Raw genomic sequence first — 17,916 nt, forward strand, 5'->3', positions numbered from 1 at the left:
ATAACATGATGCAGCCACCAGGGCGTGTTTTCAGAGCATGTGCATAACAGCTGGCAAGTATATTCCCGGCAATTTCCAACCTCTCCTTGTCCCAGTCTGCAATGTTCCCATCTCTCCCAATCTCTCCTTGTCCCAGTCTGTAATGTCCCCACCCTCTCCTTGTCCCAGTCTGCAATGTTCCCATCTCTCCCCATCTCTCCTTATCCCAGTCTGTAATGTCCCCATCTCTACTTGTCCCAGTCTGTAATGTTCCCATCTCTCCTTGTCCCAGTCTGTAATGTTCCCATCTCTCCTTGTCCCAGACTGTAATGTTCCCATCTCTCCTTATCCCAGTCTGTAATGTTCCCATCTCTCCCCATCTCTCCTTGTCCCAGTCTGTAATGTTCCCATCTCTCCTTGTCCCAGACTGTAATGTTCCCATCTCTCCTTATCCCAGTCTGTAATGTTCCCATCTCTCCCCATCTCTCCTTGTCCCAGTCTGTAATGTTCCCATCTCTCCTTGTCCCAGTCTGTAATGTTCCCATCTCTCCTTATCCCAGTCTGTAATGTTCCCATCTCTCCTTGTCCCAGTCTGTAATGTTCCCATCTCTCCTTGTCCCAGACTGTAATGTTCCAATCACTCCTTATCCCAGTCTGTAATGTTCCCATCTCTCCCCATCTCTCCTTGTCCCAGTCTGTAATGTTCCCATCTCTCCTTATCCCAGTCTGTAATGTTCCCATCTCTCCTTGTCCCAGTCTGTAATGTTCCCATCTCTCCTTATCCCAGTCTGTAATGTTCCCATCTCTCCTTGTCCCACTCTGTAATGTTCCCATCTCTCCTTATCCCAGTCTGTAATGTTCCCATCTCTCCCCATCTCTCCTTGTCCCAGTCTGTAATGTTCCCATCTCTCCTTATCTCAGTCTGTAATGTTCCCATCTCTCCTTGTCCCAGTCTGTAATGTTCCCATCTCTCCTCATCCCAGTCTGTAATGTTCCCATCTCTCCTTGTCCCAGTCTGTAATGTTCCCATCTCTCCTTGTCCCAGACTGTAATGTTCCCATCTCTCCTTATCCCAGTCTGTAATGTTCCCATCTCTCCCCATCTCTCCTTGTCCCAGTCTGTAATGTTCCCATCTCTCCTTATCCCAGTCTGTAATGTTCCCATCTCTCCTTGTCCCAGTCTGTAATGTTCCCATCTCTCCTTATCCCAGTCTGTAATGTTCCCATCTCTCCCCATCTCTCCTTATCCCAGTCTGTAATGTTCCCATCTCTCCTTGTCCCAGTCTGTAATGTTCCCATCTCTCCTTATCCCAGTCTGTAATGTTCCCATCTCTCCTTGTCCCAGTCTGTAATGTTCCCATCTCTCCTTGTCCCAGTCTGTAATGTTCCCATCTCTCTCCTTATCCCAGTCTGTAATGTTCCCATCTCTCCGTGTCCCAGTCTGTAATGTTCCCATCTCTCCTTGTCCCAGTCTGTAATGTTCCCATCTCTCCTTGTCCCAGTCTGTAATGTCCCCATCTCTCCTTGTCCCAGTCTGTAATGTTCCCATCTCTACTTGTCCCAGTCTGTAATGTTCCCATCTCTCCCCATCTCTCCTTGTCCCAGTCTGTAATGTTCCCATCTCTCCTTGTCCCAGTCTGTAATGTTCCCATCTCTCCTTGTCCCAGTCTGTAATGTTCCCATCTCTCCTTGTCCCAGTCTGTAATGTTCCCATCTCTCCTTATCCCAGTCTGTAATGTTCCCATCTCTCCTTGTCCCAGTCTGTAATGTTCCCATCTCTCCTTATCCCAGTCTGTAATGTTCCCATCTCTCCCCATCTCTCCTTATCCCAGTCTGTAATGTTCCCATCTCTCCTTGTCCCAGTCTGTAATGTTCCCATCTCTCCTTATCCCAGTCTGTAATGTTCCCATCTCTCCTTGTCCCAGTCTGTAATGTTCCCATCTCTCCTTGTCCCAGTCTGTAATGTTCCCATCTCTCCCCATCTCTCCTTATCCCAGTCTGTAATGTTCCCATCTCTCCTTGTCCCAGTCTGTAATGTTCCCATCTCTCCTTGTCCCAGTCTGTAATGTTCCCATCTCTCCTTGTCCCAGTCTGTAATGTTCCCATCTCTCCTTGTCCCAGTCTGTAATGTCCCCATCTCTCCTTGTCCCAGTCTGTAATGTTCCCATCTCTCCTTATCCCAGTCTGTAATGTTCCCATCTCTCCTTGTCCCAGTCTGTAATGTTCCCATCTCTCCTTATCCCAGTCTGTAATGTTCCCATCTCTCCCCATCTCTCCTTATCCCAGTCTGTAATGTTCCCATCTCTCCTTGTCCCACTCTGTAATGTTCCCATCTCTCCTTATCCCAGTCTGTAATGTTCCCATCTCTCCTTGTCCCAGTCTGTAATGTTCCCATCTCTCCTTGTCCCAGTCTGTAATGTTCCCATCTCTCCCCATCTCTCCTTATCCCAGTCTGTAATGTTCCCATCTCTCCGTGTCCCAGTCTGTAATGTTCCCATCTCTCCTTGTCCCAGTCTGTAATGTCCCCATCTCTCCTTGTCCCAGTCTGTAATGTTCCCATCTCTCCTTGTCCCAGTCTGTAATGTTCCCATCTCTCCTTGTCCCAGTCTGTAATGTTCCCATCTCTCCTTGTCCCAGTCTGTAATGTCCCCATCTCTCCTTGTCCCAGTCTGTAATGTTCCCATCTCTCCTTATCCCAGTCTGTAATGTTCCCATCTCTCCTTGTCCCAGTCTGTAATGTTCCCATCTCTCCTTATCCCAGTCTGTAATGTTCCCATCTCTCCCCATCTCTCCTTATCCCAGTCTGTAATGTTCCCATCTCTCCTTGTCCCAGTCTGTAATGTTCCCATCTCTCCTTATCCCAGTCTGTAATGTTCCCATCTCTCCTTGTCCCAGTCTGTAATGTTCCCATCTCTCCGTGTCCCAGTCTGTAATGTTCCCATCTCTCCTTGTCCCAGTCTGTAATGTTCCCATCTCTCCTTGTCCCAGTCTGTAATGTCCCCATCTCTCCTTGTCCCAGTCTGTAATGTTCCCATCTCTACTTGTCCCAGTCTGTAATGTTCCCATCTCTCCCCATCTCTCCTTGTCCCAGTCTGTAATGTTCCCATCTCTCCTTGTCCCAGTCTGTAATGTTCCCATCTCTCCTTGTCCCAGTCTGTAATGTTCCCATCTCTCCTTATCCCAGTCTGTAATGTTCCCATCTCTCCTTGTCCCAGTCTGTAATGTTCCCATCTCTCCTTATCCCAGTCTGTAATGTTCCCATCTCTCCCCATCTCTCCTTATCCCAGTCTGTAATGTTCCCATCTCTCCTTGTCCCAGTCTGTAATGTTCCCATCTCTCCTTATCCCAGTCTGTAATGTTCCCATCTCTCCTTGTCCCAGTCTGTAATGTTCCCATCTCTCCTTGTCCCAGTCTGTAATGTTCCCATCTCTCCCCATCTCTCCTTATCCCAGTCTGTAATGTTCCCATCTCTCCTTGTCCCAGTCTGTAATGTTCCCATCTCTCCTTGTCCCAGTCTGTAATGTTCCCATCTCTCCTTGTCCCAGTCTGTAATGTTCCCATCTCTCCTTGTCCCAGTCTGTAATGTCCCCATCTCTCCTTGTCCCAGTCTGTAATGTTCCCATCTCTCCTTGTCCCAGTCTGTAATGTTCCCATCTCTCCTTGTCCCAGACTGTAATGTTCCCATCTCTCCTTGTCCCAGTCTGTAATGTTCCCATCTCTCCTTGTCCCAGTCTGTAATGTCCCCATCTATCCTTGTCCCAGTCTGTAATGTTCCCATCTCTCCCCATCTCTCCTTATCCCAGTCTGTAATGTTCCCATCTCTCCTTGTCCCAGTCTGTAATGTTCCCATCTCTCCTTGTCCCAGTCTGTAATGTCCCCATCTCTCCTTGTCCCAGTCTGTAATGTTCCCATCTCTCCTTGTCCCAGTCTGTAATGTTCCCATCTCTCCTTGTCCCAGTCTGTAATGTTCCCATCTCTCCCCATCTCTCCTTGTCCCAGTCTGTAATGTTCCCATCTCTCCTTGTCCCAGTCTGTAATGTTCCCATCTCTCCTTGTCCCAGTCTGTAATGTTCCCATCTCTCCTTGTCCCAGTCTGTAATGTTCCCATCTCTCCCCATCTCTCCTTGTCCCAGTCTGTAATGTTCCCATCTCTCCTTGTCCCAGTCTGTAATGTTCCCATCTCTCCTTGTCTCAGTCTGTAATGTTCCCATCTCTCCTTATCCCAGTCTGTAATGTTCCCATCTCTCCCCATCTCTCCTTGTCCCAGTCTGTAATGTTCCCATCTCTCCTTATCCCAGTCTGTAATGTTCCCATCTCTCCCCATCTCTCCTTATCCCAGTCTGTAATGTTCCCATCTCTCCTTGTCCCAGTCTGTAATGTTCCCATCTCTCCTTATCACAGTCTGTAATGTTCCCATCTCTCCTTATCCCAGTCTGTAATGTTCCCATCTCTCCCCATCTCTCCTTGTCCCAGTCTGTAATGTTCCCATCTCTCCCCATCTCTCCTTGTCCCAGTCTGTAATGTTCCCATCTCTCCTTGTCCCAGTCTGTAATGTTCCCATCTCTCCTTGTCCCAGTCTGTAATGTTCCCATCTCTCCTTGTCCCAGTCTGTAATGTCCCCATCTCTCCTTGTCCCAGACTGTAATGTTCCCATCTCTCCTTATCCCAGTCTGTAATGTCCCCATCTCTCCTTGTCCCAGTCTGTAATGTTCCCATCCCTCCTTGTCCCAGTCTGTAATGTTCCCATCTCTCCTTGTACCAGTCTGTAATGTTCCCATCTCTCCTTGTCCCAGTCTGTAATCTTCCCATCTCTCCTTGTCCCAGTCTGTAATGTTCCCATCTCTCCTTGTCCCAGTCTGTAATGTTCCCATCTCTCCTTGTCCCAGTCTGTAATGTTCCCATCTCTCCTTGTCCCAGTCTGTAATGTCCCCATCTCTCCTTGTCCCAGACTGTAATGTTCCCATATCTCCTTATCCCAGTCTGTAATGTTCCCATCTCTCCTTGTCCCAGTCTGTAATGTTCCCATCTCTCCTTGTCCCAGTCTGTAATGTCCCCATCTCTCCTTGTCCCAGACTGCAATGTCCCCATCTCTCCTTGTCCCAGTCTGTAATGTTCCCATATCTCCTTGTCCCAGTCTGTAATGTTCCCATATCTCCTTCTCCCAGTCTGTAATGTTCCCATCTCTCCTTATCCCAGTCTGTAGTGGCAGGCATATTCATGGTAATGTTCAACCTCTCCTTTTCCCAGTCTGTAATGTTCAACCTCTCCTTGTCCCAGGGTTAGGGTCCCAGTCTGTAATGTTCAACCTCTCCTTGTCCCAGGGTTAGACCTCTCCTTGTCCCAGGGTTAGGGTCCCAGTCTGTAATGTTCAACCTCTCCTTGTCCCAGGGTTAGGGTCCCAGTCTGTAATGTTCAACCTCTCCTTATCCCAGGGTTAGGGTCCCAGTCTGTAATGTTCAACCTCTCCTTGTCCCAGGGTTAGGGTCCCAGTCTGTAATGTTCAACCTCTCCTTGTCCCAGTCTGTAATGTTCAACCTCTCCTTGTCCCAGTCTGTAATGTTCAACCTCTCCTTGTCCCAGTCTGTAATGTTCAACCTCTCCCTATCCCAGTCTATAATGTTCAACCTCTCCGTATCCCAGTCTGTAATGTTCAACCTCTCCTTATCCCAGTCTGTAATGTTCAACCTCTCCTTATCCCAGTCTGTAATGTTCAACCTCTCCTTATCCCAGTCTATAATGTTCAACCTCTCCTTATCCCAGTCTGTAATGTTCAACCTCTCCTTGTCCCAGTCTGTAATGTTCAACCTCTCCTTGTCCCAGTCTGTAATGTTCAACCTCTCCTTGTCCCAGTCTGTAATGTTCAACCTCTCCTTGTCCCAGTCTGTAATGTTCAACCTCTCCTTGTCCCAGTCTGTAATGTTCAATCTCTCCTTATCCCAGGGTTAGGGTCCCAGTCTGTAATGTTCAACCTCTACTTGTCCCAGTGTTAGGGTCCCAGTCTGTAATGTTCAACCTCTCCTTGTCCCAGGGTTAGGGTCCCAGTCTGTAATGTTCAACCTCTCCTTGTCCCAGTGTTAGGGTCCCAGTCTGTAATGTTCAACCTCTCCTTATCCCAGGTTTAGGGTCCCAGTCTTTAATCCCCACATGTTTTAAGATGACCACCATCATTCCCGTTCCTAAGAACTCTGAGGTTTCATGCCACAATGACTACCACCCTGTAGCACTCACTTCTGTGATCATGAAGTGCTTTTATGGGCTGGTTATGGATCACATCAACTCCATCATCCCAGATACCCCAGACCCACTCCAATTTGAGGGGCTGGTTATGGTACACATCAACTCCATCATCCCAGATACCCCAGACCCACTCCAATTTGAGGGGCTGGTTATGGTACACATCAACTCCATCATCCCAGATACCCCAGACCCACTCCAATTTGAGGGGCTGGTTATGGTACACATCAACTCCATCATCCCAGATACCCCAGACCCACTCCAATTTGAGGGGCTGGTTATGGTACACATCAACTCCATCATCCCAGACCCACTCCAATTTCTATACCACCCCAACAGATCCAAAGACGACGCAATCTGAATCGCTCTGCACACTGCCCTCACCCACCTAGATAAGAGGAGTACCTATTTGAGAATGCTGTTCATAGACTACAGCTCAGCGTTCAACAACATCGTCACCTCCAAGCTCATCATTAAGCTAAGGACCCCAGGTCTAAAACACCTCTACAACTGGATCCTGGACTTCCAGATGGGCCGACACCAGGTGGTGAGGGTAGGTAACAACACCTCCCTCTACAACTGGATCCTAAACTTCCAGATAGGGGTACCGGTACAGAGTCAATGTGGAGGCTATATACAGGGGGTACCGGTACAGAGTCAATGTGGAGGCTATATACAGGGGGTACCGGTACAGAGTCAATGTGGAGGCTATATACAGGGGGTACCGGTACAGAGTCAATGTGGAGGCTATATACAGGGGGTACCGGTTCAGAGTCAATGTGGAGGCTATGTACAGGGGGTACTGGTACAGAGTCAATGTGGAGGCTATGTACAGGGGGTACTGGTACAGAGTCAACGTGGAGGCTATCTACAGGTGGTACCGGTACAGAGTCAATGTGGAGGCTATATACAGGGGGTACCGGTACAGAGTCAATGTGGAGGCTATATACAGGGGGTACCGGTACAGAGTCAATGTGGAGGCTATGTACAGGGGGTACCGGTACAGAGTCAATGTGGAGGCTATTTACAGGGGGTACCGGTACAGAGTCAATGTGGAGGCTATGTACAGGGGGTACTGGTACAGAGTCAATGTGGAGGCTATGTACAGGGGGTACTGGTACAGAGTCAACGTGGAGGCTATCTACAGGTGGTACCGGTACAGAGTCAATGTGGAGGCTATATACAGGGGGTACCGGTACAGAGTCAATGTGGAGGCTATATACAGGGGTTACCGGTACAGAGTCAATGTGGAGGCTATATACAGGGGTTACCGGTACAGAGTCAATGTGGGGGCTATATATACAGGGGGTACCGGTACAGAGTCAATGTGGAGGCTATATACAGGGGGTACCGGTACAGAGTCAATGTGGAGGCTATATACAGGGGGTACCGGTACAGAGTCAATGTGGAGGCTATATACAGGGGTTACCGGTACAGAGTCAATGTGGAGGCTATATACAGGGGGTACCGGTACAGAGTCAATGTGGAGGCTATATACAGGGGGTACCAGTACAGAGTCAATGTGGAGGCTATATACAGGGGGTACCGGTACAGAGTCAATGTGGAGGCTATATACAGGGGTTACCGGTACAGAGTCAATGCGGAGGCTATATACAGGGGGTACCAGTACAGAGTCAATGTGGAGGCTATATACAGAGGTTACCGGTACAGAGTCAATGCGGAGGCTATATACAGGGGGTACCAGTACAGAGTCAATGTGGAGGCTATATACAGGGGGTACCGGTACAGAGTCAATGTGCGGGGGCACCGGTTAGTTGAGGTAATATGTACATGTAGGTAGAGTTATTGAAGCAACTATGCATAGATAATAACAGAGAATAGCAGTGGCGTAAAAGAGGGGGTGGGGGCAGCAATGCAAATAGTCTGGGTAGCCATTTGATTAGATGTTCAGGAGTCTTATGGCTTCGGGGGTAGAAGCTGTTAAGAAGCCTCTTGGACCTAGACTTGGCACTCCGGCACTGCTTGCCGTGCGGTAGCAGAGAGAACAGTCTATGACTGGGGTAACTGGGGGCTTTGACCATTTTTAGGGCCTTCCTCTGACACCGCCTGGTGTAGAGGTCCTGGGTGGCAGAAAGCTTGGCCCCAGTGATGTACTGGGCCGTGCGTACCACCCTCTATAGGGCCTTCCTCTGACACCGCCTGGTATAGAGATCCTGGATGGCAGGAAGCTTGGCCCCAGTGATGTACTGGGCCGTACGCACAAACCCTCTATAGGGCCTTCCTCTGACACCGCCTGGTATAGAGATCCTGGATGGCAGAAAGCTTGGCCCCAGTGATGTACTGGGCCGTACACACTACCCTCTGTAGTGCCTTACGGTCGGAGGCCGAGCAGTTACCGTACCAGGCAGTGATGCAACCAGTCAGGATGCTCTCGATGTTGCAGCTCCAGAACCTGTCAGTGAACTGTTGTCTAGAGAGAATGCTTCAAGACCAGATAGGGCACATTGGCTATATAACACTATATAACTGTATATAACACTATATAACTGTATATAACACTATATAACTCTATATAACTCTATATAACACTATATAACTGTATATAACACTATATAACACTATATAACACTATATAACACTATATAACACTATATAACTCTATATAACACTATATAACTCTATATAACTCTATATAACACTATATAACACTATATAACACTATATAACTCTATATAACACTATATAACACTATATAACACTATATAACTCTATATAACTCTATATAACACTATATAACTCTATATAACACTATATAACTCTATATAACTCTATATAACTCTATATAACTCTATATAACACTATATAACTCTATATAACACTATATAACTCTATATAACTCTATATAACTCTATATAACACTATATAACACTATATAACACTATATAACACTATATAACTCTATATAACTCTATATAACACTATATAACTCTATATAACACTATATAACACTATATAACACTATATAACACTATATAACACTATATAACACTATATAACACAACCATTTTGTGGCAAAACCATCATTGGAGTTGAAACCCTCAGTATGCGACGGAAATTCATCCAACTTTTTTTAAATTCGTTACTTGGGACTTTAAATGCAAAAGTTATTTTAATGTGCACTATGTCATCACGCACACCATTTTATCTGAAATAAGTCAGTTTGACAAAAACATCCTCTGGTAGGAAAGTGAGCATATTGTTTCATACAGATTTGAGAATATTCTAAATCTGTCGCCAGCTACACACAGTATCAGAAGTGGGTGCTGAGTGGCAAGATAAAAACACTTTTTCAAGCTAACTTATTTATGTAACACACACACACACACACACACACACACACACCTTTACTGCCTTTATTAAAAATGTTCCAACACAACTGTTCACTACAGGTGTACGTACAGGGCCTGCAGAAAGTACACACACCCCTGGACTTTTTCCACGTTGTTTTGTTCTGAATTAACCGTTTATTAAATGGAGATGTTTTGTCCCTGGTCTACACTCAATACCTCATAATGTCAAAGTGAACTTATTTTTTTACCAACTCATTCAAAACGAAAAGCTGAAAATGATTCAACAACTTTGTTATGACAAGCCTAAATAAAATCAGGAGTAAGCATGTGCTTAACAAGTCACATAATAAGTTGCATGGACTCACTCTGTGGGCAATAATAGTGTTGAACATGATTTTTGAATGACTACCTCATCTCTGTACCTCAATTATCTGTAATGTCCCTCAGTCGAGCAGTGAATTTCAAACACAGATTCAACCACAAAGACCAGGGAGGTTTTCCACAGCCTTGTAAAGAAGGTCACATACTGGTAGATGGGTAAAAAACAGCAGACATTGAATATCCCTTTGAGCATGGTGAAGTTATTCATTACACTTTGGATGGTGTATCAATACACCCAGTCACTACAGAGATACAGGCATCCTTCCTAACTCAGTTGCCGGAGAGGAAGGAAACAGCTCAGGGATTTCACCATGAGGCCAATGGTGATTTTAAAACAGTTACAGAATTTAAATGTCTGTGATAGGAGAAAACTGAGGATGGTTCAACAACATTGTAGTTACTCCACAATACTAAACCAAATGACAGTGTGAAAGGAAGGAAGCCTGTACAGAATAAAACATATTCCAAAACATAAATCCTGACAAGACACTAAAGTAAAACTGCAAAAAATGTGGCAAAGCAATTCACATTTTGTCCTGAATACAAAGTGTTCTGTTTGGGGCAAATCCAATACAATACATTACTGAGTACCACGCTCCATATGTTCAAGCATAGTGGTGGCTGCATCATGTTATGGGTATGCTTGTCATCATTAAAGACTGGGGAGTTTTGAGGGATTAAAAATAAACAGAATGGAGCTAAGTACAGACAAAACCCTAGAGGAAAACCTGGTTCTGGGAAATGGATTCACCTTTTCAGCAGGACAATAACCTAAAACACAAGGCCAAACCTACACTGGAGTTGCTTACCAAGAAGACAGTGAATGTTCCTGAGTGGCCGAGTAACAGTTTTGACTTAAATCTGCTTGAAAATCTATGGTAAGATCTGAAAATGGCTGTCTAGCAATGATCAACAACCAACTCAACAGAGCTTGAAGAGTTAGAAAAGAATAACGGGCAAATGTTGCACAATCCAGGTGTGGACAGCTCTTAGACACTTACCCAGATGTAATCTCTGCCAAAGGTACATCTATTGACTCAGAAGGTTGAACACTTATATAATGAAGATATATATGCGTTTTATTTTTCATATTTGTTTTTACAAAATGTTAGAATTTTTCTTCCAATTTGACATTACAGATTATTTTGTGTAGATAATAGATTTAAAATATATATATTTTAATGCCACTTTGAAACATCAAAATGTGGAATAAGTCAAGTGGTGTGAATACCTTGTGAAGGCTCTGTGCGTATATTTACTTGCTACTTTATGGTGAATAGTAGAAGGTCCACAAAAACCAGAGGAATTTAAAGTAGAAGTTTTAGGCTGGCACCAAACACACATTCTCCCTCCCTGTCTCCCTGTCTCCCTGTCTCTCAGTATGAGTCCTGGTTGTGCCCAATCTGTGCTGTAGTAGTAGTAGTGTCTGAGATGAGGGAAGCCAGCGGCGAGCCTAGGCCGGTCTGGAGCAGGGGGCTCAGTTTGGCGAGCAGCCCAGGCCGGGGCATCGAGGGCATGGCCTGCAGGGAGGGCAGCAAGGCGGACAGGCTTGGAGTCTGGAGGGAGTACAGACCTGGGAGAGGACAGGACGCCACCGAGGAGGACGAGGAGGAGGAAGAGGAGGAGGTGGGGGATGACGGGGGCCGGGCTGGGGTGGGGGGGTGGCTGTTGCTAGGAGACGACCGGAGGACGGAGCGGTGGTGGTGGGGGGGGCGTCTCTTCTCCTGAGTTTTAGCGTCTACAGAGATACACACACATACGGCTCAGACATATGCAGGAGGGATTACACACATGGTTCTAACACATGCAAGACACACACGACACCCGTGGAGCAGGGGAGCCATGCAGGGAAGCCATGCAGGGGAACCTAGAGGTCACACCCGGGGGCAGGGCATAGTAGCTGTCAGCTCAGCCAATCATAGCCGAGGTTAGATTTCCTGCTCTGACATCATCAGCCTCATTCTCTTCCAGTGTATAAACAATATCCACCTGACAGCAGAACACACCTAGATTTCACCAGGGGTCACCAATCCTGTTCCTACAGGGGTCATATCTCTCCAGGAACAGGGTTGGAGTTAAAACCTACAGGAGGGTATCTCTCCAGGAACAGGGTTGGAGTTAAAACCTACAGGAGGGTATCTCTCCAGGAACAGGGTTGGAGTTAAAACCTACAGGAGGGTTTCTCTCCAGGAACAGGGTTGGAGTTAAAACCTACAGGAGGGTCTGTCTCCAGGAACAGGGTTGGAGTTAAAACCTACAGGAGGGTATCTCTCCAGGAACAGGGTTGGAGTTAAAACCTACAGGAGGGTCTCTCTCCAGGAACAGGGTTGGAGTTAAAACCTACAGGAGGGTCTCTCTCCAGGAACAGGGTTGGAACAGGGTTGGAGAGCTCTGCCCAACCCAGCCCTGATACATCAACCCCTACTACACCCATGTCATTAACCGCAGGCATAGACCTGCATACATCATTCATAAGAGGAGAGAGAGAAACAGAGAGAACAAGCGAGAGCTAGAGAGAGAGGACAATAAAAAGAGTCTTACCTCGGACAGGTCCGAGTGCCTTGCTCCCCCCGCGTTGTGTGTGTGTGTTGTGCGTGGAACCGAAGGTGAGGCTCGGCGAGGTGTGTATCTGAGGAGACGGTGTCTGGCTGCTACTGCTGTGCCTGTTACAACGAGCATGACTCAGAGACGTGTCTGATGCAGAACTGGTCAGAGACCTACACACACACCGAGACATTAATGCTTAGTACTTCAGCGTAGTGATATGATGATAATAACAGAGCTACAGTAACAGCAGGAAAACAGAGGTGTTCTTACGTATTGAAGCTCTTGGGTGGTGACGCCTTGTTCCCGCTGGTGTGTGTCCGTGGCTGTGCGTGTGTGTTGAGGCCCTTGCTGTTGCGGACGTGTTTGAGAGTCCAGGCGCGGAGGTTGGTCAAGCTGCTGTGTTCTGAAAGGACGAGGCGTGGCCACGGGTTGCAGTCAGCCATGTCCAGGGCTGCTATGGCAACCGCACGCCCCACCTAGACACACACATAGAGTTAGCTTTTCTAGGGTACGTTCCTAAACTCACTCTGGCCATCTACTCCGATTTCAGAGCACTTTCGTCTGAGTGTGCCAGAGCGCAGAATAACTGAAGACTTTACAGACGGTTGAATATGGCCGGTGTCAGTAAACGTCGACAAAGAAGCATCATTAAACTGTTGCCGGCAGCACAGTTACAGTCACTAACGCTCTGGATAACCAGCTCTGCTATGGTTAGTTAAATGGTCAGATTGGGGTGTTCTCATCTGGTTAGACTGTAAACTCTCCTTCCAGACTCACATCAAACATCTCCAATCCAAAATTAAATCTAGAATTGGCTTCCTATTTTGCAACAAAGCCTCCTACACTCATGCTGCTAAACATACCTTCGTAAAACTGACTATCCTACCGATCCTAGCCTCTAATACTCTACTCAGCAAATTGGATGCAGTCTATCACAGTGCCATCTGTTTTGTCACCAAAGTCCCATATATCACCCACCACTGTGACCTGTATGCTCTCGTTGGCTGGCCCTCGCTTCAAATTAGTCGCCAAACCCACTGGCTCCAGGTCATCTATAAGTCTTTGCTCGATAAAGCCCCGCCTTATCTCAGCTCATTAGTCACCATAGCAACAACCACCCATAGCACGCTCCAGCAGGTATATCTCACTGGTCACCCCCAAAGCCAATTCCTCCTTTGGTCGCCTTTCCTTCCAGTTCTCTGCTGCCAATGACTGGAACGAATTGCAAAAATCACTGAAGCTGGAGACTCATATCTCCCTCACTAACTTTAAGCATCAGCTATCAGAGCAGCTTACCGATCGATGCACCTGTAAATAGCCCATCTGTAAATAGCCCATCCAATCCTCATCCCCATACTGTATTTATTTATTTATCTTGCTCCTTTTCACCCCAGTATCTCTACTTGCATATTAATCTTCTGCACATCTACCACTCCAGTGTTTAATTGCTAAATTGTAATTACTTCGCCACTACGGCCTATGTATTGCCTTACCTCCCTTATCTTACCTCATTTGCACACACTGTATATATACTTTTCTATTGTGTTATTGACTATATGTGTGTCTGTCTCTGTGTGCCTGTCTGTAGATCTGTCTGTGTTTGTCTGTCTGTATGTGTGTCTACATGTGTCTGTCTCTGTCTGTCTGTGTCTCTCTGTCTGCGTCCGTCTCTGTGTGCGTCCGTCTCTGTGTGCGTGCATGTGTACCTGTTCGAATATCTCGGGGGTATATTTGGGGGGGAATGCGGGAGGGGGAGGGGGTGTAGCTCGTCCGTTGTCATGGCAGGCAGGAGGGATGGTGTTGACTGTCCTCCCTGTGTTGTAGTTGCACTCCAACGTATAGCTGTAATAGATAACCATAATATATACAGTACCAGTCAAAAGTTTTCTACATTGTAGAATAATAGTGAAAACATCAAAACTATGAAACAACACATATGGAACTATGTAGTAACCAAAAAAAGTGTTAAACAAATCACAAATATATTTTATACTTGAGATTCTTCAAAGTATCCACCCTTTGCCTTGATGACAGCTTTGCACACTCTTGGCATTCTCTCAACCAGCTTCATGAGGTAGTCACCTAGAATGCATTTCAATTAACAGGTGTGCCTTGTTAAAAGTTCATTTGTGGAATTTCTTTCCTTCTAAATGCATTTGAGCCAATCAGTTGTGTTGTGACAAGTAGGGGTGGTATACAGAAGATAGCCCTATTTGGTAAAAGACCAAGTCCATCATTACTTTAAGACATGAAGGTCAGTCAATTCGGAATATATTATATATATTAAAATAAAATAAATATTTATTAACACTTTTTTGGTTACATGATTCCACATGTGTTATTTGATAGTTTTTGTCTTCACTATTATTCTACAATGTAGAAGTAAGTAATAAAATGTAATTAAACTTCAATGAGTTGGTGTTCTAAAATCTTTGGTAGTATAAATTATACAGTGCCAGTCAAAGGTTTGGACACACCTACTCATTCAAGGTTTTTTTTACATTGTTTTTCATGGTCTTTCGTTTCCTTTTGGCAAACTCCAAGTGGGAGGTCATGTGCCTTCTACTGAGGAGTGGCTTCCGGCTGGCCACTCTACCAAAGTGTTCAGACCCCTTGACTTTTCCACATTTTCTTACGTTACAGCCTTATTCTCAAATGGATTAAATAGTTTTTTTCCCCTCATCAATCTACACACAATGTCCCATAATGACAAAGCAAAAAAAGTTTTTTAGACATTTTTACAAATGTATATTAACATAATAAAACGGAAATATTACATTTACATAATTATTCAGACCATTTACTCCTTTGGCATCTTTAGCAGCAGTTAAAGACTCCAGTCTTCTTGGGTTTGACGCTACAAGCTTGGCACACCTGTATTTGGGGAGTTTCTCCCATTCTTCTCTGCAGATCCACTCAAACTGTCAGGTTGGATGGGGAGCATCGCTGCACAGTTATTTTCAGGTCTCTCCAGACATGTTCGATCAGGTTCAAGTCCTGGCTCTAGCTGAGCCACTCAAGGATATTCAGAGACTTGTCCCGAAGCCACTCTTGCGTTGTCTTGGCTGTGTGCTTAGGGTCGTAGTCCTGTTGGAAGGTGACCCTTCACCCCAGTCTGAGGTCCTGAGTGCTCTGGAACAGGTTTTCATCAAGGATCTCTCTGTACTTTGCTCTATTCATCTTTACCTCGATCCTGACTAGTCTCCCGGTCCCTGCCACTGAAAAACATCCCGACAGCATGATGCTGCCACCACCATGCTTCACCGTAGGGATGATGCAAGGATTCCTCCAGACGTGACGCTTGGCATTCAGGCCAAAGAGTTCAATCTTGGTTCAATCTTCCGTCTGGCCACTCTACCATAAAGGCCTGATTGGTGGAGTGCTGCAGAGAAGGTTGTCCTTCTGGAAGGTTCTCCCATCTTCACAGAGGAACTCTGGAGCTCTGACAGAGTGACCATCAGGTTCTTGGTCACCACCCTGACAAAGGCACATCTCCCCGATTGCTTAGTTTGGCCCGGGCAGCCAGCTCTAGGAAGAGTCTTGGTGGTTCCAAACTTCTTCCATTTAAGAATGATGGAGGCCACTGTGTTCTTGGGGACCTTCAATGCTGCAGAATTTTTTTGGTACCCTTCCCCAGATCTGTGCCTCGACACCATCCTGTCTCAGAGCTCGACGGACAATTCCTTCGACCTCATTGCTTGGTTTTTGCTCTGACATGCACTGTCAACTGTGGGACCTTATATAGACAGGTGTGTCTTTCCAAATCATGTCCAATCAATTGAATTTATCACAGGTGGACTCCAATCAAGTTGTAGAAACATCTCAATGATGATCAATGGAAACAGGATGCAGCTCATAGTAAAGGGTCTGAATATTTATATAAATCTGTTTTGTATTTTTAATAAATGTGAGAAAAACATTTTTAAACCTGGTTTCACTTTGTCATTATGCGGTATATTATGTAGATTGATGAGACAAATATATATATTTAATCCATTTTAGAATAAGGCTATAACTAGGGATGCAGATATTAGCTAAAAATGACAACATCGATACCGGCCCGATGTCTAGTTTAACAGCGATGTTAAAAACCAATGTCAAAGCTACCGTGATTACCCATATAACATTAGGTACATGACGTAATGACACCCCATAAAATGTTGCGCTACACGTTCAACACAGCATTCCTAACCTCGCCCACAATGTCTGCTGTGTGGATCGAGTAGTCAACAAGTCCAGCAGTCATTTCAGCGAGACAACTCAAAGGCAAAATCCATTAACACCAAGATAATGGAATTCAATGCCCTTGATAATCAACCGTTCTCTGTCGTGGGTGATGTTATCTTTCGCCGACTGGTTGAGCACCATTACACACTAAACGTTACCAAGTGGGCTATTTTCAGATGTTGGCCTACCGGAGTTACACAGTAATAGCGTCACTGCTATTAGCTTCACCAGATACACACTATGGAACGCAGTTTGGGTCTTTGCGTGTCAAAAAATATACAGTAGCACTGTCAAAGCTGTACAACAAAGTCTGCAGACAAGCAAACACCGGCCATGAACGATGTGTTTACAATACCGCGTTGAAGCAACATTTGTTCGACCGCAACTTCTGGGATAGCTAGCTAGCTTTAGTTTGATACCTAGCTAGCACCAATACAACCAGCCTGAAAACAATGACCAGTAGAAACTGCATTCATTTTCATTATTCTTAGCAATGATTATGATTTAGGAATCCTTGTGAGTAAGTATTAGCTAGGTTGTCACTTGTTGTTTACCTACTGAAATTGAACTTCAGTTCATGAAAATAAATAGCTAGCCAGCTACTTAACCCTGTTGCCCAAAGCCAATGTTATAAACAGCCAGCTAGCTTCATCTGGCTAGTGAGGCTCGACCGGATTGGGTTATGTGTTGTGCAGCTAGCCACAATAAGGATTAGGCACAATAGTGGAATTTGCAGTTTGCCTTCGAAATAAAAGTAGGTCATTGACAGTGATGCAAATGAATACAAATAGTAGAATTATGCAATACTTTTATTTTGAAGGCTAACCGCAAAGTCCACTATTGTGGCTAATCCTTATTGTGGCTAGCTTCACATAGATGGGTCCGACCACCATGAATCAAATAAGAACTGTCTTATAAATGAGGGTTATTTAGATGACAGCTACCTATATAGTTAGCTAACTAACTATAGCTACTGAAACAGGTTATGGTGTGTTAGACACGTCAAATAGTGTTATTTCACGTGTATATTTTTTGACAAGCAAAGACCCAAGCGGCGTTCCATAGAAATCCTGGTTGAGAATGAAACGACTGAACAAATGAACAACAAAACAGCACAGTAAGTGAAAGAAATAGGTTTTGATGATGTTTTACTGGTAATGGGGACATAAGGAAATGCCAACAAATGTTTTGGTCTGTGTGTGTGTGTGTGTGTGTGTGTGTGTGTGTGTGTGTGTGTG

General features: G+C 45.4%; 1 protein-coding gene across 1 annotated transcript in view; it reads right to left on the reverse strand.

The window, feature by feature from the left end:
* The window catches only part of LOC139407446 (AGBL carboxypeptidase 5), a 59,298-nt gene that overhangs the window by 18,739 nt on the left and 22,643 nt on the right, over positions 1–17,916 (reverse strand). The window contains exons 9-12 of the mRNA XM_071151242.1: positions 14,158–14,293; positions 12,722–12,927; positions 12,446–12,621; positions 11,478–11,642 (exon numbers count right to left, since the gene is read on the reverse strand). Coding sequence (XP_071007343.1) covers positions 11,478–11,642; positions 12,446–12,621; positions 12,722–12,927; positions 14,158–14,293 — 683 coding nt within the window. The remainder of the gene's footprint in view (positions 1–11,477; positions 11,643–12,445; positions 12,622–12,721; positions 12,928–14,157; positions 14,294–17,916) is intronic.

This window comes from Oncorhynchus clarkii, chromosome 4 (assembly GCF_045791955.1).
Source record: "Oncorhynchus clarkii lewisi isolate Uvic-CL-2024 chromosome 4, UVic_Ocla_1.0, whole genome shotgun sequence".
Classification (NCBI taxonomy): Eukaryota; Metazoa; Chordata; class Actinopteri; order Salmoniformes; family Salmonidae; genus Oncorhynchus; species Oncorhynchus clarkii.